Genomic DNA, 23,899 nt, shown 5'->3' with positions numbered 1-23,899 from the left:
GCGGGACACAGAGGCTTTTCCCTGCCAGACTCGGCGGGTTTCGCCGCGGCTCTGGGGGTGCCGGTCCCCTGGCAGCGCGCGGAAATGCCCTCACTCAGCAGCAGGGCAGGAGCCTCTCTACGCCCCGAGCTGCTGCTCCTGGGCAGGGCTGGGGCTGCCACACCTGTCATTTTAGCTTAGCTCTCCTTATGACCCAGCTGCCACCTTCTTTGCTTTGGTTGGTTTGGGTTTTCCTGGAGCGCTCTCTCTGCTCTGATGAGGGATTTGTATCTGAAGGGTGTACTTCAGAGTGCAGCTGGTAGAGCAGAGCTACTGCTGATGGCAATCCAGACCATACCAGGTGTGCAGTTACTCTTACATATTTTTTCACACTTAGAGCAATAGAAAAGAAGAATAAATATGGACTATTTTGTCCCTCACACAAGCATCTTGCTATTCATATTCTGGGTATTTTTCACCAGTGGTTGTTGCTAAACATGCCCGGTGAATTTCAGCCGCATTTGAGATTCAGTTGGTGTTGAAATTTTCCAGCAATGACAGAAGCAGACTTTCTTACCATAGCTGCTCATTGCTGGCAAACCAAGCTCGGGTCTGTTCTGCCACATTTGAACTGTTTGCCAGGGATCCACTGTGCACCAGTTTTGTTTTCTGGGATAAACCTTTCTGTGCAGTGATGCCGTGGATCACCTTTGAGCTGAACTGAAACTGTAGCATTTTAAATTTTCCACCATTGTAAATAAATAGCAAAATTAACAAATTTGAGATTGCATTGACAATTTTAGGTATTATTTCAGTTCACATGGCTGGTGCCTGCACCAAAGCTTGCAGCTCTTCTGGGTGATTTTGCTGCCAGAATTTTTGTTCACTTGTGGCTGTTAATATAATGCTCTGGGCATATTTCTGCATTTTGCCAGTTTTCATCAAATCTCTTGGTGGAGGCATGTAAGCCTACACTCCCTGCATCAGAAAAATGGGTGATGTGCTGGATAAGACACAGCATTGCACTCCAGGTGCTTTCCTTGGCAGTACTTGCCCTCAGCAGCAGTGGCTGGAACAGTTCTGTTTGACCTATTTTCACCTTCTCTCTTGGTATATGCTCTCTCCAGCTTTGACCCACAAAAATTCAGGGATTTCCAGTCACATGCTTTTTTTGGAATATTGATTAGGTAGCTGATAGAACATTAGGACAGGCCAGGGTGTCTCCATGCATGTCTACAGCTTAGTGTCAGCTGCACAAGATGCCAGAAACTGTTATTCTCAAGTAAATTGAAATAGGATCTATCTCCCCACCATTATGGATTTCAGATTCGTATTTTGCTAAAAGTGTTACTTCTGTCCATGGCATTTCTGCATGATTCTGCCTCTCTTTTATTGGCAGTGTACTTTTTTTGATGTCTTTAATTTTAGCTTAGAGCTTTTCCTACACAGAACTTCCTATAACCTTTATATATTCATGAAGGAGATAAGCAGTTTAGTTCTTCTGCTCTTCATCCCTCTTTATTTTCATCCTCTGGCCATATATGTTGTTCACTATAGAAACTTGGGGTTTTTCTGAGTCTGTAAAAGCTGTCTTGATTTAGTCCAAGTATTGGGCATTGAGTCTGGACAGTTTTAAATTGTCCTAGAGAGTCTCCTAGAGCATCAGATTCCTCTGGAGAAGGACTTGGGGGGTGCTGATGGATGAGAAACTGAATGTGACCCAGCATTGTGCACTCACAGCCCAGAACCCAGCTGAGTCCTGGGCTGATCCCCAGTGTGGGCAGCAGGGCTGGGGACATTCTGCCTCTCTGCCTCACTCAGGTGAAACCCACCTGCAGAGCTGCCTCCAGCCCTGGGGCACAAGGACACTCCTTTGGAGAGAGTCCAGAGGAGACCACAGAGATGCTCCAAGGGCTGTAGCCCTCTGCTCTGGAGCCAGGCAGGGAGAGCTGGGGGTGCTCACCTGGAGAAGAGGAGGCTCCAGGGAGAGCTCAGAGCCCCTTCCAGGCCCTAAAGGGGCTCCAGGAGAGCTGGAGAGGGACTGGGGACAAGGCATGGAGGGGCAGGACCCAGGGAATGGCTCCCACTGCCAGAGGGCAGGGATGGATGGGATATTGGGAGGAAATTGTTCCCTGGGAGAGTGGGCAGGCCCTGGCACAGGGTGCCCAGAGCAGCTGGGGCTGCCCCTGGATCCCTGGCAGTGTCCAAGGCCAGGTTAGACACTGGGGCTTGGAGCAGCCTGGGACAGTGGAAGGGGGTGGAATGAGATGGGCTTTAAGGTCCTTTCCAACCCATACCAGCGTGTGATCACTTACAGAGCCCCAGTACCACACAGCTCTGTCTCTGGAGGGTGACTGCAATGCCTGACATGTCAGTGCCTTTGTGCTGTGATTTTATCAAAGGTCTTGGATACCCTGAGTGAGTCACTTCTGGGTGTAATACTGGAAGAAAAGGTGCTACCATTAAAAGAAATTTAAAATGCATCTACCCATGGCACTTGCTTATCCATTCAGATGTCATAGGAAAGCCTGTTTAGTTTAGTTGAAATATATGAGGCTCTATCATTTGAAATATCCATTGGCATTGTCTTAGTTCTAAAGCTCAGATTCACAGCAGAAATGAATGCTTAGGATCAGCAGAGCACCAGGCAACTTGTTTCCTTTCCAGTGGTACCTAAGGCAGTGACTGTACACAGACCTGGTGTGCTTGTCCCAGTCTGGCAAGTTATGTCAGAGGCATTTCAGTGGGTTGTTCCAGATGTGGGGAGAGTGCTGGCAATTAATTACTTGAGTACTTGGTTATAGAAGCAGAAATCAAGCAATGATGTAGTGGCTGGCTCTTAATTGCGATTCTTTTTCTTTCAGTTCTTCAGAATCACGTCCAGCTGGCCTGGAGGAGAGTGATCAGTCATCAATGTCTGGAGACCAAGGAATAAGTTTAGAGAAGTCAGGCCCTAAACTCTCCGATTTTGCAAGTAGGCCACCAGGTAGTAGGATTTTTCTGTGATTATCTGAATGTAATAACTACAGGAGAGTTTTAACGATCTTTGCAACTGTTCCATTTTATTTATGCTATCACACATCAATTTCAAACTTTTTTTCCTCCTAGTAAGTAATTGGTACCATTGTTTAAGTATTTTCTTTGGGTTAGCTCAAAATGAAGAGGCGGCCCCATTCTCATTTATCATCCTGCAGGTATACTGAGTACTGCAGCGTTATTCAGCAGTAATATAACTGATAAAAAATGTTATATTTCTACCTGTAGCACAGACTGATGTCTTAAAAATTTAGCATTGACCAATAACTGATTTTTGAGAAGCAACAGTGGTTGTAGTTGGAATGATCCTTTGCATGTAGAGAGGATTAAATCTAAAGTCTGCAATAGGATTTATATTATAAACCACACGGGGAATTCTTAGCATGGTTTTGGCCAAGTAACACATGGCAGATTCTACTTTATTCTCAAGAAATTGTCAGGTCTGTGGCAGCTGTGCTGGTCGATGTCTTGGGGCTGTCAAACTCTGAAGTTAGTTTTAAGGAGTAATAATTTGTAGAAAGCCCAGCTCTGCATTTGCCAGTGAAAGGAAGCCCACGGGCAGTTGCAGAGACTTGTCAGGTGTGAGCCTGGGTTAGTAGCTGATACAACACACTAAGAAATCTCCAGTTAAATCTCATGCAAGTCATACATTAAGTAAAACTATTTTTATGAATTAAGTAAAATCTTCAGCTTTGTTTGTAAAGCCTGTTTTGTTAATGTGTCTCTCAGCCAAGATAAACAGGCTCCAGGCTGTACTTTCTATCCAGTCCTGCTTGTTACAGAAATTCTGCTTCCTCTGATCTTTGGCTGGTTTTAACCATGTGTCATCCTGTTGCCTTAGGTTATCCATCTCAGCCAGTGGAGCAAAGGCCACTTCAGCAGATGCCACCTCAGCTCATGTCACACACGCAGCAGCCCCAGCAGCAGCAGCCCCAGGCAGCCCCGCAGCAAGGCCAGGCACCCCCCCAGACACCACAGCAGCAGCAGATGATGATGATGCTGATGATGCAGCAGGATCCCAAATCAGTCAGGCTGCCTGTGCCACAGGGGGTTCACCCCCCCAGGGCGCCCCTGAACCCGGATGCCCAGCGGATGCCAATGCAGCAGAGCGGGAACATGCCAGTGATGGTGAACCTCCAGGGGCCTGGGCCCGTGCCTCCCTCTCCTGACAAACAGAGGATGGCCCTGCCAGGCAACCCTCCTCTGGGAAATAATGCAAGAAAAATGGTTTATCCAGATAACGTACAGAATCCTTCCAGCTCACCCCTCAGAGAGGTCTCATCAGTATCCTCTCTTCCAGAAGGAGGTGGAGCTGAGGGCCCTCCAACATCAGGAGCTCAGAATAATGTGACATCTCATTTAGTAGTTTCACAGAACCAGTTAATGATGACAGGACCCAAGCCTGGACCATCCCCACTTTCAGCTGCCCAAGGTGCAAGTCCCCAGCAGCAGTCTAGTTCTCTGTCTAGTGCCCTTACACACCATTTTCCAAATGTTGCTGCCCCATCACAAACATCAAGGCCTAAAACCCCAAACAGAGCTAGCCCAAGGCCATATTACCCTCAGACTCCTAATAACCGTCCACCCAGCACAGAACCCTCCGAAATTAGCCTGTCTCCAGAGAGGCTCAATGCCTCTATTGCTGGTCTGTTCCCTCCCCAGATCAATATTCCTTTACCTCCCAGGCCTAATCTCAATAGAGGATTTGATCAGCAGGGTCTGAATCCCACTACTTTAAAGGCCATTGGGCAAGCCCCATCAAATCTCACAATTAACAACCAGTCCAGTTTTACTGCCTCACAGTCACACAAGTTGGAAGGTGTGGTCATTAATTCAGGCAAACAAACCAACGCTGGAGGAACAAAGAGAGCAAGCCCAAGCAATAGTCGAAGGTCCAGTCCTGGATCCAGTAGAAAAACTACACCAAGCCCTGGTAGACAGAATTCAAAAGCAGCTAAACTATCATTGACAACTCAGCAGAATCCATCTCTCTTGCAGAACATGGAATTACAGAGAAATATGATGACTAGTCCCTCTTCTTTGCCGACACCTGTGACCACAAGTTTTCAAAATAATTCCATGCTAAGTAACCAGAATCCCACAGTTTCTGTACCTGCTGTGACTGGCATTCCTGAAGACAATAAGGAGAGCCTTAGTGTGCCTCAGGATACTGAGAGTCAAAGTGCACAAGGTGTCCTAGGCAGCAAGGACCAGCCCAGTGTGGAACTGAAAGGTGTCCCTACTCCAGAAATGAAAGTGCTGGTTCCTGAGGAACAGGCAAAAAAAGATGGGCAAGCCTTAGACAGCAGTAAGCTCCCAGTCATGGAGGAAAGTAAAGCCATGGTATCTCCAGCCATGAGGGAGGCACCAACTTCTCTAAGTCAACTTCTTGACAATTCTGGAGCTCCTAATGTGACCATTAAGCCCCCTGGGCTGACTGGTCTTGAAATGGCACCAATTGTCCCCGCTGGTGAGGAGCTAAAGAAGATAGCTGTCATTCCTCCACTGCAGGATTCATCATTGAGCAAGGAGCCATCCAATTCACTTAGCCTGCCTCAAAATAATGAGCCCTGTCCGAATCCAGGGCACCAGGAACTGGGAGAAGTAAATGCAAGTGTGGCGCAGAATGTTCCTCCAGTAATGCAGAGGCCCGTTAGCTCTTCTATTTCAGGTCCTTTACCTCCCAACCAGATAACAGTTTTTGTGACTTCCAACCCTATTACATCTGTTGCTAATACATCAGCTCCGTTGCCATCCCACTTGCAATCTGCATTAGTGTCCACTGTTGTCACCATGCCCAACGTGGGGAGCAAAGTGATGGTTTCCGAGGGACAGTCGACGGCTCAGTCCAACGCCCGGCCGCAGTTCATCACACCTGTGTTTATAAACTCATCCTCAATCATCCAAGTGATGAAGGGCTCTCAGTCCAGCACGATTCCAGCAGCCCCCATGACTTCTAACTCGAGTCTGATGCCTCAGTCGGTCGCGGTTGTTGGTCCTTTGCATATCCCACAGAATATCAAGTTTTCCTCCGGGCCCACTCCCCCCAGCACCTCATCCACCAGTCCTGTGTCCAGTATTCCCACCAGCAGGTCACTTGTTCTGAATCCCTTGGCATCTCCTGTCCAACTGCCTTCTTCCGCTCCAGCTCCTTCCAGTGTTCCTTCACAGCTTCCTGCTCAGCAAGCCAAGGACTTCAGCCCGGAGGAGACTTCCCAGGGTGCAGGGTCGGGTGAGCAGTGCCCTGTGCCAGCAGCCCAGTCGGGACCTGTTGTTTCCTCTCTGCTGACAAGCAGCCCGGGCTCTGGGAATAGACGCAGTCCCGTTTCATCCAGCAAGGGAAAGGGAAAGGTAGACAAGATTGGCCAGCTCCTCCTGACTAAAGCGTGCAAGAAGGTCACTGGCTCCCTGGAGAAAGGGGAAGAGCAGTACGCTTTGGATGGAGAAGCAGAAGGTCAGGGACTAGAAACGTCGGTCCCAAACAGTTTGGGAACAGAGCAACCCTCAGCAGAACTCGACAGCAAAAGCGGGACCCCTCCAGCAGCCAGTCTTACGAAACAGAGCACTTCTGGGCCCAGCAGCTCGGGCCTCAGCCCCGCGGCGGCCGCTCCCTCCTGCGCGTCCCCGGGCGCGACCCCGAGCACCCCCGGGCTCGGCGCGCTCCCGGCCGCAGCCCCTCCGGCCGGAGCCGCCCCGGACCCCGCGGGCCCCAGCGCCAGCGGCGGCAACCCCGGCGGGGGCCCGGAGCCGAGCGGGAGCGCCGCGGCCGAGGAGAAGCCCGCAGCAGCCCCGGAGCTGCTGCAGAGCGCAGGTGAGTGCGGGGCTGCGCGAGAACGGCGGGAGGGAACGAGGCGGTTCGGGAGGTCCCAGGGGCTGCTCTCCCGGCACTGCAGCCAGGGCTGACAGCTGCCCTTCTGTTTCTAACAGCTGAGTGAGACACGGACTTGTAATCGCCAAGGTTCGAGTTCCAGATGTTTTATTTCACTTTCCATTTGCTGCTTCAGTGGCGTGCTTGTCATGAACATGTGATTCTGTAACTTCATGTAACTGTTGGAAGCAAGGAGGAAAAGTGGGTGTATCAGTAATGACAAATACAGAGGATCCCTTTTATACTGGTGGATACATTGGCATTCTGCTTCGGTCTTGCCACAGACTTTTGATTTTGTAAATTATTTCAATTTATTGACTTAATTATGATATTTTGAATTAATCCTAATAATACTGTTTTCATCTCTGAATAACCTTCATCCTCTAGGGAAATTGCTGAATAACCTCCAGAACAGAAGAAAAAAACAACCCACACCAAACCCCCATTTGTCTAGGGAAAAACATAAATGCTCATTTTGGAGAAATTAACGAAAACGCTAACTGCATTCAGTTTGAAAACATAAAATACCTTTACATCTGAGCTTTGCTATTTTAATTTAAGCATCTGGCAGACTTAGGTCTTCCTGGCAGATATAGGTATATCTATCTGGCAGATAGAGGTCTTCCCTCTCAACAAAAGATACGGTGGATACAGAGAGACTTAAAAGCCGACAGTAAAAAGACTTGATATTTTATGTGCTGAATATATGACATTGATGCTAGTTCTTGATGCCATTTTTAATTTATTGAATCTGGCGTGGATACAAACCTGTCACTCTTGAAGTGAGCTGAGTGAGTGTTGTGCTTTACAACATGAATTGGACACAGAGGATAAAATCATGGATGATAAAATCCACAGAAGTCATGCAGGGGAACTGAAAACTTCAGCCGCAGTGTGACTTTCCCCATGGCTGTTTGATGTCGTAGCCGCATGCCACTGGAAAATGGAAGCTTCCTTTGAGCTTCACAGAAGGAATTCTAGCTGTCTAGAAAGTGATAGTTTTTATTCAAGCAGGAATGTTAAACTTTTTGTCTTCCTGTTCACTATCACATTGAAGACTAGAAACAAAAATTATTTTTCCGCCTGATTCTTTTTCTTGGCAACCTAAGAAAGGTTAAGTCATCATCTTATTGCCAAAGGCCTTCAAGGGCAACTCTGGAGCATATTGTGCACTTGAATTTAAAGAGTGTGGGCATTCATTCATTAAAAATATGCTATTTTCCCCCAGAATCTCTGTTGAAATTAGCATTTAAAAAAAGGAGTCTAAACTACTAAAATTTTATTATTTCCTTTAATGTCGCAGTCTGCTGAACAACTGTTACCTTTAAAAATGTTGTTTATGATACTTCATTTCGTCACTCATTCTAGTTTGAGAAAACTTGCTTGGGATAGTTTTGCCAGAGTTTGTTTTAAAAAGGGGGAGGTGTGTATGTGGTGGGAGGGAAGTGGAGGGTAGATTAAAAATATTGCATCTGTAAATGGCAAAGTGCCGTCAGCTGGGAGAGAGAGCATTTTCTACCAGCCTGATCACACAACAGGAACTCCTTTGCTCCCTTTGACAATAATGTTTTTTCCCTCCACTTTTATTCTAGCATCCTCTCAACATTTAACACAGAAAAAAAGTTCAGTTGCAACATCAGAAAGTACTGTTCAAAGAACAGGTAAATCTTCCTTTGGAAAAGCAGAATAGAGGTGAACTAAATCCTGTATGAAAATGTATTTGTTTGAATGCATATTCAGTGGTCACTAACACGCCGTGTATTTTGGGGGTTGGGTAGGGGTTTTTATTGTTATTTGTGCTTTGGGATGGTTTTACTTTGCTAGTTACATTGTGCTTTGGAAGTCTCCAAAGCCTTGTGGGAGATTCAGGATGGGGTCGAGTAAAAGATGAAAAAATCCCCAAGAAAGGTTTTAGATATTCAGTGTTAAGATGGAGGGACTGGGTTTGTAACAGTACATTGTGTTTGAATTTGGGAGTTCTATGCCGAGCTAATAGGAAAGGTGTTTCTTTCATTGTACCCCTCTGAATACAGAAATATGTTCATGCCATGCTGGGATTGTGGTTTAGAGTGGTAATCCTTTTTTTTTGTGTTCAACTTTTGATGCTCTCCCAGCAGTGTTTCAGGATGGAGCCCTGGCAGATGACTTCATGGTGTTGCCATTTATTATCATGGTGTTTCACCATCAGTTCTGGGGTGTTTTAAAAAAGTCATTCCCATGTTGAGCAGGGAAAACAGATAGATGTGGGCTTACTTATGGGAAGTGCCACTCTCCATCTATTTGCCATCTCTAATCTGATTGGAAATAGGGTTTTCAGGAAGTAAAAATTGTATGAAATTGTTTTCTTTGGATTTCCACTAAGACAAAGGTGGTCATACACCCTTGTTTTTCACACTCAACTCATTACCCTGTGCTGCTGTGGCTGTACTGGGGGTCCCTGCTGGGGGAAGCACCGATGCTATCCATTGTTTGCTGTTGGATAGTCTTCCAGTTTAAATTTTGGGTGGGAAGAAAGGTAACTCCTTTCATCACTCAGTCTCTTCTTCCTTAGTCCCCAAGAAGTCTGTTTTTCTTGGACAGTTCCATATCCCTTTACACTGAAGAGGCTGATGTTCCAACACTGCAAATTCGTCCTAGGAAGATAGACATTGCCCATTCTCTTACTTTTTAAAATGCCTCTATTCACTGTGCACGCTCTAGCAAAGTGGGGGCTTAATTGCTGTGAAAGGCAAAGCCCCAGTTTGTGTCCCACTGGCCCCAAGTCTGATGGAGGCGTTGAGCTGGGCAATTAGACAAAGCACAGGGGGTTCATCCATGACATTGCAATGTTAATCCCCAAATCTCTGGCAGTTCCTCATGAGAGGGCCTGTGTTTAGATAGAGGTCTTCCCTCTCAACAAAGGATACGGTGGATACAGAGAGACTTAAAAGCAGACAGTAAAAAGACTTGACATTTTCTGTGCTGAAAAGGAGAGCTGTTTACTGAGGTGAAGACTCCAAAGGCAACCTGACCTCTGTGTACAGAATCACTGAGAGAGAGAGAGAGAGAGAGAAAACAGGTCAGACTTCTCTTTGCATCATCTCCGCTGAGATATTTTCCAATTCTGTACAAGTGCAATTGGGCTTCAGAAATTTGTCATTAGAAGATATTGCTCTGGGAGGCAGTTGAGTTAAGGCAAATTTTTTTGTGAAAAATAGAGCCAGATGGGTACTTTTAAGGTTTAAAAATTAATAAAACCTAGAAGGTTTAGTAGAAATATGCTGTCTAAAATGGAAGTTTAAAAGGGAGATGAGTGTAGCCAGGGAATTTCTCTACAGTTTTCCTCTGCAGGGCTTTAATTTTTCCCTGTCTTAGCTGACTGCAAGTGTCCTGAAGGCTGTAATCAGACCGAGCACTTAGCCAATATGGTATTTTTGCTTGCTTTGCTTTGAGAGAAGCTTATCCTTGAGATAATATGTGATAAAAAAATGTGAGCTAGTCATGCCTTGTCAGCAGGTATGTACCTCTACAGCAGACTTTAAAATTATCTTTTTCTTTTGTAGAACTTGAGACAAATGCTGCAGTAGTTGCTGGTCAAAGGTAAGGAGATAGTTTGTAGATTCAGAGTAGATATAGCTTTCGTGGGAGAAGTCCCTTTCTCTTTGCTTAATTGCTCAACCTCTGCTACTGTTTTTCATTTTCTTGGCCATATCCTTTCTTTCCTGCTAAGAAATCAGGCCAGTTGAATGATCCAAACCATTGTTGAAATGCAATGAATTAACCTTTTCCTTAGTCTGTGCTTTGGGCAATGTTTCCTCTCATCCTTTCAGGCCTGGATTTTTCAAGTCCTGGAAGGGTCTTGATGGTTGCACAACAAATCAAAACTAACCCTCCAAAGCCTGCAGCTTAGCTATTCTATATCATGTGAATTTTTGTTTTCTGAATGAAAGCCTTCAAAAGTTTGTTCTTCTGCCTTGAGGGTCGTTTTTAACAGTTTTCCTCTATTTGCTTGTTAACACTCTGCCAACATTTGATAAGAAAAGTCAGGTAAAAACTTCATGTTGTCCTGGTTAAGACATTCAGTTATTAAAAGATATTATTTCAAATGGTTGTGTTCTGTCAGAAGAAAATACCATTTCCAAGATCTGCTTGGAAGATTCTAAACACCCCAGGCTCAGTTGGCAGCGAGAGCCCCTGGGGAGGTTTTTGGCTAACGGTGCTGGCACAGCCGCCGGGTTTTGGACACTGCCCTCATGGGTGGAGTGACCCCCGAGGCCGGGCCGAGAGGGACAGCCCCTTGTCGGGTTCCTCAGGAGACAAGGCAGTGCCTTCCTTTATAAGGAAGGGAATGCAGTACATTTCCTCAGATCAGGAATGGCTCTGAACGGAATATTTAACCCTATTTATCTTCATTTGGACTGGCATCTTTGAAAGACAAGCTGAAATTTCACAGTGAGTTTTCTTCCAGGTAGAATTTTTCTGAAAAGCTGAAGGTGGGACATTGGCAACTGAGCAGATTTTCCAAATGAAGTATCCTTGTGTGACTATGTCCAAACTCATCCAGCACATCAGATTGCCACAGAGGCATTTTCAGGGTCTTTCTGATTGATGCTCTTCAGAGCAAGACTGCAAAAGAAGGAAAGTTTGCAGGCAAACTGGGTCTAGTGATGGCTGCTGCACTGTGCAGCTTTGGGTATGTTGAACTATACAGGACAAATCTTGATATAATCACAGATGGTTTGGGTGGCAAGGGACCTTAAAACTTACCTTCATGCCATGGGCAGGGTCACCTTCCAGTATCACAGGTTGCTCCAAGCCCAGTCCAGTCTGGCCTTGGACACATCCAGGGATGGGGCAGCCACAGCTTCTCTGGGCAACCCGTGCCAATTTCTCCCTAATAGTTAATCTAAACCTATTCTCATTTAAAGCCATGAAAAACCTTTAAAACTTTAGGGGAACCTTGCAACCCATAAACCACTAGAAATATTTTCACTTGGAGTAATTTGATTTCCTCCTATAAAAGGAGGGAAGTGATGTGCTGGATGCTATGAGATAATCCCAGCTCTGGATTTAGTCACTAGAATCTGTAAAAATGACCTGTACTAACTGAACTTTGGGTGCTGATGCCTGTTTGCTTCCCTCTGGGAAGCACCCACCTCTCTGGGGGATCCAGTTTGTAGATGGCCCATAATACTCCCTTACAGGGAAATAGATTTCAGTCTTTTGTATCTGAGATAATGTACAATCTATAGTCTCCTCTGCTGTGTGTCTTTCCTTGAGAATGTTTGTCTCTCCTTCCATTGAGAAACTGTTTTATTTCAGGTTTCTGTTTCTTAACCCTAAAGTTTGTGTGGTTTTAGTCCTTCCCCTCAAAGCAGGACTTGTCTGAAGGGTGACGCTGCAGTGAGACCTCTGTCACACACAGGTCACCCTGTGCCATGTCTTCAGTCTCTGATTCAGGCACCCTTTCCTGAAATCCTGCAAGCTGTCACCCAAAGGGCCTGAAATGAGCTTTCTTCTTTTCCGTTATCAGCAGAATAATTTATTTTGTTAATTACTTACCTTTGAATTCACACAAGAGAAGTTTAGTTTAAACTTCTGAAACTGCTTAGTCACCAGAAATTGTCTGGCAAGTATGCATTAAGGAGAAAACACCCAAAGCTCAGGATGAGTTTACAGGGCTAAGACAGATAAAATAAAAGGGGAATTTAATTACAAAATGTAACACTCCCTTTATTGTCTCAGTGGCAAGAAACAGATTTCCACAGTACCTCAAATTATTATTTTATAGCAGAAAAAGCTAAGAATCAATAGAGCTAAGATCAATAGAGCAAGTCTTTTTAGCAAACCCAAAAGTTGGCATACTCCCTGGAGAGTTCTTAATTCCTCCTGATGTTCATCTGCAATTTCAACTCTGCACCCCCATACTGCAGCAGTCTCTAATGTAACCTGTTTGCTTTTCCTAGACTTCAGTAAATGGTGGCACCTGTGGAAAACAGAGCAGACAATTTATAATGCATCTAATTTCTTGGTCTTCTTATGTTGAAAATATTTCTTTGAGGACTTCTCAATTCTGTATCCTCTGATAATTTTTGATAGAAATGGACTATACTCTGGCTTACTCAGGTCATTCTTCATCTGATAGAACTTCTGGTATCTCTAGCGTTTCATATCTTCAGTGCTAATAGTCCGGAACTGGTACCTGTGTTGGGCCATCCTCCAGCTTGTCTGACTTGCATAGAAAAACATAATTCTTCTCACACTTCATCAGAAATATTTTGTCCCACTTTATTAGTAATGAGACAAAAGAGAACTGTGAAAAGTCTAAAACTCCAAGTAGAAGAAATTCAAGAACAGAGGATTCTGCCGCTTCACAGGAAACTGTAGAGAACGGGCAGCGCAAGAGATCCTCGCGACCCGCGTCCACATCGGGCACAGCTAAAGGTAACATGCACGGCCACCCTTCCTGGGGAGAGGGCAGCTCCTAACCTGCTTCCCCAGGTGTTGCCCTGGCAGTAGCTGCCTCGTAACGCTGGTTTGCAGCTCATACACCTTGGGTGCTTTATCTCTAGTTTCAAGGATTTAGCCACAGGTTGGTGTTGAAGCATTTCCCGACGTCTGCACTGGCAGTAATCCTGTATGAATTCCTCTTTGGTACATCTGTGGAACTTGTTTTCTGCAGCACTCACCACCATAGTGTTCAGCACCTTGCCTAGTTGAATTCTCTTTGCAGAAATGTCCTGCTGTTGGAAGGACCGTACTGAGATCAAAAAGTGACATTTTCCTTTTCCTGAAGTCCGAAAGATACAAGACTTAAGTGTTCCCAAGTGCACGGTCGGTTCTTGCCGAGTCAAATGCCATGGTTCAGGCACGCTCCAGAGGCTGCTGAGGTGGCAGCCAGGAGCATCAGGGAGTGCTGTGTGCTAGCACAGAGCCTCGGCTCTGCTTCGCAACAACATCTGAACTCCCGACGTTATTAACCCATGGCATTAGCAGGTGCTGACGTATCTTACTCCTGCCCAGGTTACAGCCTTTAACAATTATGCAGCATTTGTGTGATATGCATGGCCCAGTGCCATGCTGAAGCTAATTCTGTCAGCTTCTTGTGTTTAAGGGTCAGAAAAATGCTGATGGACCAAAGCTATACAAGAGAGTAGAGAGAGACCGTCAAGAGGCAACATTCAACCACTATTTTAAAGATAATATACAGAACAAAGAGGTACTAATATAAAATGATTATAAAAGGAAGTCAAGTTGAATTCAGCCACCATTTCCATTCTGGAGGTGCTCAAGTGTGATGCTAAGAATATTGTGTTGTCAGAGTTTCAGAGAAGCATTCCAGCTTTACGTTACTGTGCAATGACTCCCAGAGATTACACAGGGGACCTATATGTTCTGCACTTTTGTGACTGCTGAACTTAATTATATTTACTTCTTGTGGCAGGACTGTGCAGAAGAATCTGAGTCTGTATTGTAAAAATAAATTCTCTTTCATGATTGTGAAAAAAAGTTTGAAAAATGTGAAGCCAGTGTAAAATCCCTGCCTGCGTTTGAGGGGATCTGGAGCGTGTGACCTGCCCCACACGCTGTGCTGGGTAAACCTAAAGATGACAACCAGTGAAACTTCAAATTCTGAAAATGTGGGAACAGGAAAGCGCGTCAAATTTAAATAATACCAAAACTCTCACAGGGGTTTGTGCTGACTGTGTAATACATTCACCTCTGTAAATAAAACCTTTGGTTCCAAGTCATGCATCTGAAGCTGCCGCAGTGCCCAAGGGCTTTGCTGGACACTGGGGTGCAGTCTGCAGGGGATGCCTGGCTGTGATGCCTTACCTGCAAGCTCACAGCTGCTCCCAGGCTGTGGAGAATGAGCCAGACCAGGTGTTCTGGACAAGCTGCACGTTAGTGAGGTGGCCACAGGAGTGTCACCTGGTCTGCTGCCTGTGCCTGCTCTGTTGTACGTATTTGTTAGTGAATCAGAGCTTAATTATTCTGGTTTGGTTGCTCCTGTCCTCATTATGTTATCTGTGTCCTGAGAAACCCCCTAATCCATGGTAAAAGGAATGTGGGGCTGGGAGGAGTTATCTCTTCAGATAGAGGCTGCTTAAAGCCATTATTAGGAAAAATAAAGGAGCGGGGAGAGAGAAGCAGACTTTGAGCAGCTGGAGTAGGAACTTGGTTGCTAAGCCTCGGGAAGGAGGAGGCAGAAGGGTCGGTGGGAGAGAAGAGGGACCCGCAGGGAGGGTCAGCCCTGTCCACGTGTGTCCGGCACACTTTGGGGTGCAGGGCTTGGGAGGTGCTGGTGATGCTCCCAAGAGACTGCGTGCTGCTGGCCCACTCCTCCTCCCAAACACAGAGCCTTGAGCAGCAGCAAGGGCAGCAACAGCTGCTGCTGAAGCTACTTCAAAGTCACTCCTGCTGCTTGGAGGGCTCCAGGCTGGAGTCGAGCCTGTGGGGATGTTTCACTTCTGAAAATTGGTACTGTACTGGTGTTTTCCCTTTTTGGAGTACTTTTCCAGCAAGGGCTGCTTTTAGCATTTACTGTAGCTTTGAGTTTGTTAAATTTTGAAATGTTGATTGTTTTTTTCTAATTCCACATGTAACAGCTGTGGAGTTAAACTGCTGCTATTCTAATTTTAGATGGGCTTGGAAATTTTTTCCCTTTTGACTCTTAAAATACACACAGCTGCAATAGTTTTTGGAAAACATTATGAAGAGCCAAAGAGACATTGCCAACATTTAAAATCACATTTTTAAAAAGATCTAAAGATGCAAATGCCTTTGGTCCTTACTCTTTTTTTGTTTTGAAATGGAAATTTAGTGCCTTGGTAAGTGCACTGGAAATGTCATCTGCTGTCACTGTGGCCCTGCAGGTGTTAACATTTGTGTCTTTCTGCATCAGCTGTGTTCCTGTGGCTCGGTGTACACTGCAGAGACTTGTTTTCTAATGACCTTCTCGGAGCTCAGACAGCTGGGGTGCTGAGCGGCGTGGCAGAGCGGTTGTGTAGCGCCCTCTCCTCCTGGGACACGGCTCCCCTGTGGCACGTGGGGCACGGCACGTAGGGGACAGTTACAAACATTTGGCTCTTCTTTCAAAGCTGTTCTGTCAGCTTTGCGTGAGCGCCCAGCTCACGCCGCTCGGGCCCCCGTGCGTGTCGGGCTGGCGGCCCGGGGGTGCCGCAGCTGCTCAGGAGTCGGTCCCGGCGTGGGGAAATCCTGCTCTCCAGAGCACACACTCTGGTGTGAGTTTGGAAAAATGACAGGGCAATCTGTGCCCCTCTGGGGAATGGCTTACCGACTGCATATCCATGCTTTTTTTCTTCTCTTGATTTCAGAAACGAGTGCCAGTGCAATGCAGTCAAAAAGAAGAAAATCCAAGTAAATTACTGCATGGAAACATGAGACTTGTAAATGAGTGTGAATTTACCAATAGCAATTTTGAGCTGTGATTTTTCTTTTTTAAATAAAATTCTGTACAGTAAGTAATTTTAATATTATACTGTTCCCAATAAATGATTTTTTTTTCTAAAAAACAGATAAATAGATATAAAAACTGGGTTCTTCTAAAACCCCCTGGATTTGCAAAGTGAAGTCAGGGTTAGCACATTAGGGTAATGTGTTTGTATGAAATAGAAGAGGAGGGGAAGACAATTGTAAATTTATTTGTTTCCACTTTTCATAAACAATTTAGAATACAGGGTTGTCATTTTTAGGTATTAAAATAATGTAATGTGCTGTTGTTTAAGTACTGTATGTGAATAGCAGTCGGAGGGTTTATAAACAAACCCCGTGTTGTTTGGAAATGTAAATAATTTTATTATATAGTAGATCTGATGTATTTGTTGTAGAAATGGACCAGTGAAACAAAAAATAAATTTAAGGGTTTGTATAATGTGGAATTCTTCATGCTCTAAATAAATGTTATTGTCCTATAAATTGGGTTGAATTATTATTAGCAACAACAGCAGCATCATTCCAAACAAGAGGATTGGAGGGATTATTTAGAGCTCTGGGCCTGCAAGCTCCTTATATGTAGCTTGAGCAAGGACTTTGTTTAACCACCAACAAATTAACTGATGCAGCTGCTCCTGCAAACGAGGGAGCACAGGAAGGACACGCTGCTGCCCGGGGCTGCACAGGGAGCAGAGGAGCCCCAGCAGCCTGGCTCCCCACAGGGCTGCTCAGCAGGGCACAGGCAGGGAAAAGGCCCGGTTCCACGGGACAAAGGCAGCAGCCTGGCGTCCCTCGGTCTGGAGAGCTCTGCTGCCATCGGCCGTGGCGCTCGGGATGTGCTGCCGTGGAAAGTAGGTCAGGCTCGCTGTTCCTGGGAGCTGCTGGGGAGAGCCCAGAGCCCGAGCTCTGTGCACACACACTGCCACCTCTTCTCTTTCTTGCTGAATTTTAAAATGTGTGTCTCAAAATGCTGATTAAATATAAATTGTTATTAAATGGATGTTGTCAGCTTTTATAATCACAGAAATTAGCTATTTCTGCACAAGGTAGCAGGCACTGAGTGAGGCCAATGTCACAGAATCATTGGGGACGGAAAAGTCCTTTAAAACCATCAAGTCCATCTGTTCCCCTAGCACTGCCAAGGCCACCAGTAACCCATGTCCCCAAGTGCAGCATCCACACGTTTTTAAAATCCCTCTAGGGACAGGGACTCCACCATTGTCCTGGGAAGCTGTGCCAGGACTGGACAACCTCTTCCATGAAGAAATGTTCCCCAGTATCTAACCTGAACCTCCCCTGGTGCAACTTGAGGCCATTTTCTGTCATCCTCTCCCTTGTTCCCTGGGAGCACAGCCCAACCCCACTCCACCCTCCTGTCAGGGAGTTGTGGAGAGTGAATGTTTCCCCGAGCCTCCTTTTCTCCAGGTTGAGCCCTCCCAGCTCTCTCAGCTGCTCCTGGTGCTCCAGCCCCTTCCCCAGCCCAGTTCCCTTCTCTGGATACGCTCCAGCCCCTCAATGCCTTTCTTGCCATGAGGGGCCCAAAACTGTCCCCAGGGTTGGAGGTGCCTCACCAGTGCCCAGCACAGGCCACGGTCGCTGCCCTGGTCCTGCTGCCACACCATGGCTGGTACAGGCCAGGTGTCATTGGCCTCTTGCCCACCTGGGCACACCAGGCTCTTGTTCAGCTGCTGTCACCAACACTCCCGAGGCCTTTCCCACCAGGCAGCTTTCCAGGCACTCCAGTGTCTCCATCCTCCCTGCCAGAGTGTGGCTGCTCGTGTCCCTGTGCAGGCACAGCTGATGTGGGTACGGCAGCCCCCCAGTCTTTGCTGGGCCCCTACTCTCTGCTGGGGCTCACCCTGCTCCGTGCTTGGCCTCGCTGCTCCTGTTGCTGCTCAGGTTGGGTGGGAAGCTTTGGAGAATAAGGACAAAGTCCACGAAACTGGAAAGTCTTCACAGAAAAGGTCCACATACCAATAAACCAGGGTAAGAGGGGGAATGTGCTTCAGTGTGTGGGAAATACCACCCTGCGGGGAACAGACAAGCCTGAGGTCAGGGTTGCCATTTACAGGGACATGGACCTTGGGAAAGAAGAACTGCAAGATCCTACCACTGGGAAGGAGCCTTGGAAGGAGCAAAGGGCCCCTGAAATGGTCCTCTGAGCAGTGCTGGACTTTGGAGCAGCTCACAGTCAAAGCCCTAGAGGAGAGCTGAGCCAGGCTGTGGGCAGGGAGGGCAGCCCATGGGGCAGGGAAGTGATCCCTTGGCATTTGGGGATCTGGAATATCGCCTGGTTTCCACCTCCCACCCAACCACAAGATGTTGATAATGTAGAGGAGACACAAGAGAGGGCCACCAGGATGGCCTGGGGCTGGAACACCTGACCAAAAGGAGAGCTTGAGGGAGATGGGTACCATCGCCCTTTTGTGATCTGCAGAAGATGGAACCAGGATTTTATAGAGATGCAAGCTGGGCGACAGGGATGGACACCACCAGGACAAATGGAAAGAGAGGAGCTCCTGAGTGGGCAGAAGAAACGACTCCCCCTGGGATGCAGTGGCAGGATCTCTCTCTTTGGAGAATTTCAAGCATTGGCTGAACAAAGCCCTGTGGTCTGAATTCAGTGTTTACCCTGCTGTGAGCAGGATGTTGGACTGGACCTCCTGAGCTCCATCCATCACAAAAACCCTAGGCTTTGTCTCCAGCTGCCAAATTTGGTTTTCCCATAAGAAGGTTATCAAAGCTATGAAAGCTCACTCCCAGCTATTTTTTTCATTCCCAGCATCTAATCTAACATTTCTCTGAAGTGCTTTTCCGAGCACCTGGGGGGTCATGGGTGTCTCCTTGGCTTGGCTCTGCTGGAGGAGCTGGCACAGCCACTGGGCTGGGCAAGCCCCATCCCACCCCTGCCCAAAACTGCTCATGGCCATGTGTCCTCTCATCTTGGCTACCTCCAAGGATGAAGACTCCTCAACCTCTAAGCCTGCTCCTGTGGCCAACCACCCTTGCAGTGAAAAAGCATTTTCTTATGTTCAAGTGATTTTTTTTTTTTTAACTTCAATTTGTGTTCTCACCCTGTCCCTGCGCTGAGAATGTTCCAGCTCTGTTTTCTGCACTCCCCCCATCAGTAATCTGCACACAGGGCGGGATCTCCCTGAACCTCCTCCAGGCTGGGCAGTGCCAGCTCTCAGCCTCTCCTCATCTCCAAGCCCTTAAGCACCTTGGAGGCATCTCTGCCTCTCATGGGTGCTGAGAACATCTCACACTGTGCTTGGAGAAACAGATGGTGCTGCAGTGATTGGCTGATCTGGGATTTTCTCAGGGCAATCGACATCTGCTTTAGCTCTGTCATTATCTGCTGAAATGTAAGGTTTGGTAATGGGGAGGGGAAAAAATCCCCTCCAACTCCTCAGCCTGTGCTATCCCCTCTCCTGTGTGTCTTTGTCTTCAAAGGGAATGTTTTTCTGTTATTTGTCTCTCAAACCACTGATTTTTTCCAAAAGCATTTCTAAAAAAACAAAGCATTTTGCAGACAGATTTACTTTCAGGCTTTAGAGGAACACACATAAAATAGATTTTAAATATATATATTTTTATTTCTTTGTGGTTTTTCTTTATATTAGATTTTTTTTTCAGTCAAGAGACAGCATTACAACCTAACAACCAAAACCAGGTTACACACACACAGGCACACTACACAATGTGTCCCAGGCAGTCGACACACGGCAAATGTTTACACAATGTCCTACGAGGAGGAGACACCGCTTCCCTACGAACCCTGCTTACACCAACTGAACACACAACACACAAGGACGGATTTCGTTAGCTTCGAGTTCCAGACGAGGTCTCAGTCCTAGAGCACAGGTGATGTAGAAAACGTGGGGCTGGTTTCTCCCTCTTCTCCCGGTACCCCGTGGTGGCTGGGCCCCGTGTAAGGCAGAGCCCGGGGCAGGAGCTGCTCTGCCCGGGCTGCCCCGGGCACAGGCGGGAGGGCACGGGAACATTCTCCAGGGCATTTCAGGGAAGTCTTAAGGCAACCTTTTCCAGCCATGGAGGGGCCATCTGTCCTGGCACTCCTGCATCCGTCGTGCTGCTCCTGCTCGCTCTCCAAACGCAGCCCGGTGAGCAACTGGGGTTTAGAGCCTTTCAAAGCTGCCTAAGAGATTTAGTATATCCAAAATGCTAAATGCTTTTTAGCAAAAAAAAAAAAAAAAAAAAAAAAAAAAAAAAAAAAAAAAAAAGCTTTCTGGGGCATTCATTCTGTTGGGGTTCTCTTAAAAACCCCACAGTGACTTTGAAAACAACACATAAACACAGAAATACCGAAAACTGACTCCCTGGTCACCTCTTGCATAGGACTTGTAACTGCAGTTCAGTGATTTATTCAAGTTCTGTAATTGTGTTAAAAAAAGATGCCAAACCATGAAAAAGGGTGAAGGCACATGTACAGTCAGTCAGTCCCACTTGGGGGAGGGTAATGTGTGGGCAAGAGTTTCACAAGCAGGTACCAGGGGTGGATACACACAGATAGAATATTGCAGTGCTCAGTGGCTCTGTAGAAGGACAATTCTGACACAAGAGGAAATTTCACTGGTTTACTGCTACACCTTGTGCTGCTCCCTTATCCCCAGACCTCCTGAAGCACAAAGCTGAGGGTAAGACTTCAGTGAGACTTGGGCACAGCTGCTCACGGCTCCCCAGCAAGGGTACATGAGGTGAATGTGAAAGAGCAGAGGAGCTTTGGGCTCCCCTGTGCAACCCATTTTTAAGCTACACTTAGAATTTACTGCACTGTTTTCCCCTCCATTTGCAGAGAATAAAATCTTCCCCCTGCCATGCAATGAAACAGGGTCAGAGTGGAAGGCAGAAGGATTTTCAGGAAACAACAATACAGGTTTAGCTGTAACATAGTCAAAGCTTGGCAGCTCTTTTCATGCTCTGGAGCATGGGACAGCATCCCTGTAAAAAATATGGGGTTGGAAAAGCAACCCCCTCGCCAGCCCAGGCGGTATCAGCTCAGAATGAGACAGGGGACACACTTGGGTGTCACCACTCTGCACAGAAGTGAAAAGATGATCACACATAAAAGCCACCTTTGCTGTTAAATAAAGCTGCTCATCCTCGTCATCCTCGTTCCTCCAAGGAGAGGGTTATGGGTTTAGTTAATGACAGACGTTTTCAAGAAGCAAAAAGAAAGGCTGATGAACAGGGAGACCTCCTGGCCAAGCGTGTCCAGCTGTCCAGAGCCCATGGCTGGGGAGCGCTCTGGGATCCTGGAGATGAGCGAGGAGAAGGTGGAATCTCAGTGGGGCTGAGGACACCTCTCAGCTCAGAAGGGATTCTTCAGGCAGGCAGAGCCCTTCCCACTGCTGCGTCCAGCTCCTACAGCCTCATTCAGGTAACTTGTGGCAGCTGCTCCTCTGATGGGAATGGGACGGGGACGGAGCCCATGAGGATAAGAGAAGGTTACTGACTTTGTATAGAGCAGATCTGAGAGGTGGGAAGCTTCACCTTGAAGAAGACAAAGCCCTGAGGGGATCATCCCTTTTAAGGCCCATTCCTGTCCCTGGTAGGTGTGCCTGTGGCAGTCCCCTGGGAGGGGGGCTGCCAGTGCCATGGATGTCCCTCCTCAGGCTCTGGTCCCTGCCAGCAGCTGTGCCGAGGAGGTCACCACAGTCCAGTGGTGGAGAAGGGCTTGGGGGGGAAGCTCTGAGAAGCTGGGGGGATGCTGGGGGGCTGATGCTTCCCTCCTGCCACCAGCAGCTACTGCTGAGTGCATGCAGCAAAGGAGGAGCAGCAAACTGGAGGCTGGGCGTGGTGGCAGCTGACAATCCCTGGTGGCTCGAGAGTCCCTGTGGCACCAGCTGCACATGCATGGCCTCCTGACCCAGAGACTCAGGGAAGACTCCAGGACTGCCAGCAGCCATTCCCAGGGCAGTGGGGCTCGGTGCTGCCTTCTGGGATATGCTCAGAACCATTTCTCTTGACTTGAGGTGACTTATGTCTTCTTAGTGTTTCCTAATTATTAGATGTTTGATCTTTGGGGGCTCACTTGTTTTTCAAGAAATTCACATTAACTTTAATTTCCACTTTATAGAGGGGAATATAATTGATACTGATCCAGAGGGGCAACTGCAAAGCTGTGGGACTCAAGCCTAGAACCTCACTGGAGTATTTTTTTGCTTTTTATTTTTTTTCTTACTGGTGTGGTAAGACATCTAAGTGGATATTTTGCTTCCCATTAAGGCTGAATAGAAGAGGAAAAAGAACTAGTATGATGTAAATGTAAAATTATTGATCAGAAACACCCCTAAAGAGAGAAGATTCCCACAGCAGTGATCTTTGGGATGAGCCATGCACTTATGTTCTGCACAATGAGAAGGAAAGGTGGACTCCCATGGAAAGAATAGTTTTCATTCCAGATCAAGCTTTTGCAGCAGAGTTTCTTAGAAAGAGCATTTGTGAGTGCAAGTTTCAGAGCAGCAGGTGAGGACTTTTGCTACTCCCTTGGCATTGCTCCAGCCCTGCGGTGCCAAGCCAGAGCCAGAATTCGGTGCGAGAACTTTGTTGTGGCTGCTGGTGAGGGGTCCTGAGAGTGCCGTGGCCACAGCTTGGCCAGTGCAGCAAGCACAGCCTTGGGGGCCTGGGGGCACTGGGGGCCCTGGTGCAGCCCAAGAGGTGGCACTTCAGCAGGGCTGTCCCTCCTGATCCCACCACGCTTTGAGGATTTATCCCTCACGCTGGGATGTGGCAGCCAGAGCAGAACCAGGCAAGCAGGGGCAAATCTTACTTGGAGAAGATCCCTGCACCACAGGCCCTTCAGTGGTGGGAAGGTTCTTCCCTCTACAAGGGTCTCACAAGCTCCAGGCATTGCTGAAAGCACTGTCCCAGCCTGCCCCAGTGCGCTGCTGCCCCGAGCCTGCGAGTCCAGTACGGGGCTGGGAAGCTGAGCTGGGGCTGGAGCCAGCTCAGGTGTCTGAGCCCAGCACTGACACACTGCCCAGCAAAGCTGGCAGTTACTGAACAGGGATTTTCCCAGGCCTCTCCACTGCGAATTCTTCCCTTTTTTATGCTTTCATTGCAAGAAATACAAAAATTTCTTTCAGTTGCCTGCAGCACCGTTTCCCCTGGTGATCATTTCAATGGCTTCCCCATGCTGATTGTCCCCTGTTCCCAGAGCTGTGGTGGGTCAGGCCATAACACACAGTCCTGCTGCACTTCCCAAACCCTAGGAGGCTCAGTGCTGAAAATCCACACCTGGTTGCTCACAAGCCAGTCTAAAAAGGGACCAGCCACATTCGCCTGTAAAGGTGAATTTTCAGGTCAGGAACAAACGAAGAGGGGCTGCAGCCCAGGAATGATCCCACCACGAATGGCCACAATTTCTTTTTCACACAGGAGTGTCAGAGCACCCTGCAGCTCCTGTCACCACCACGTGCTGCCACAGGCCACATCCCTGCAGCGTGCCAGATCCAAACGCCACATTCTAACAGAGAAGCCTGGGGAAAAGACATTTTAAAGACCCTAACAGATCAGTTTGTCCCTGAGTCCATGCTGTAGTTTCCCCCTACACAAGTACAG

The 23,899-nt window shown here is 47.3% G+C and overlaps 2 protein-coding genes across 8 annotated transcripts in view; both read left to right on the top strand.

The window, feature by feature from the left end:
• The window catches only part of NCOA6 (nuclear receptor coactivator 6), a 43,814-nt gene extending 27,013 nt beyond the window's left edge, over positions 1 to 16,801 (top strand). For 4 of the 7 annotated variants that reach the window (XM_068208208.1, XM_068208215.1, XM_068208209.1 and 1 more), the window contains 6 exons: positions 2,844 to 2,965; positions 3,857 to 6,826; positions 8,476 to 8,544; positions 10,426 to 10,462; positions 13,158 to 13,306; positions 16,201 to 16,801. In XM_068208208.1, coding sequence (XP_068064309.1) covers positions 2,844 to 2,965; positions 3,857 to 6,826; positions 8,476 to 8,544; positions 10,426 to 10,462; positions 13,158 to 13,306; positions 16,201 to 16,247 — 3,394 coding nt within the window. In that variant the 3' untranslated portion in view covers positions 16,248 to 16,801. Of the gene's footprint in view, positions 1 to 2,843; positions 2,966 to 3,856; positions 6,827 to 8,475; positions 8,545 to 10,425; positions 10,468 to 13,157; positions 13,307 to 13,595 lie in introns of those variants that run through there. The other 3 variants (XM_068208211.1, XM_068208212.1, XM_068208213.1) reach the window with 3 other exon arrangements.
• PIGU (phosphatidylinositol glycan anchor biosynthesis class U) overlaps positions 1 to 23,899 on the top strand; it is a 112,734-nt gene that overhangs the window by 26,816 nt on the left and 62,019 nt on the right. The gene's annotated exons all lie outside the window — the stretch shown is intronic.

The sequence above is a fragment of the Anomalospiza imberbis genome, chromosome 17 (genome assembly GCF_031753505.1).
Source record: "Anomalospiza imberbis isolate Cuckoo-Finch-1a 21T00152 chromosome 17, ASM3175350v1, whole genome shotgun sequence".
NCBI classification, from domain to species: Eukaryota; Metazoa; Chordata; class Aves; order Passeriformes; family Viduidae; genus Anomalospiza; species Anomalospiza imberbis.
This window is presented reverse-complemented; position numbering and strand designations above follow the sequence as displayed.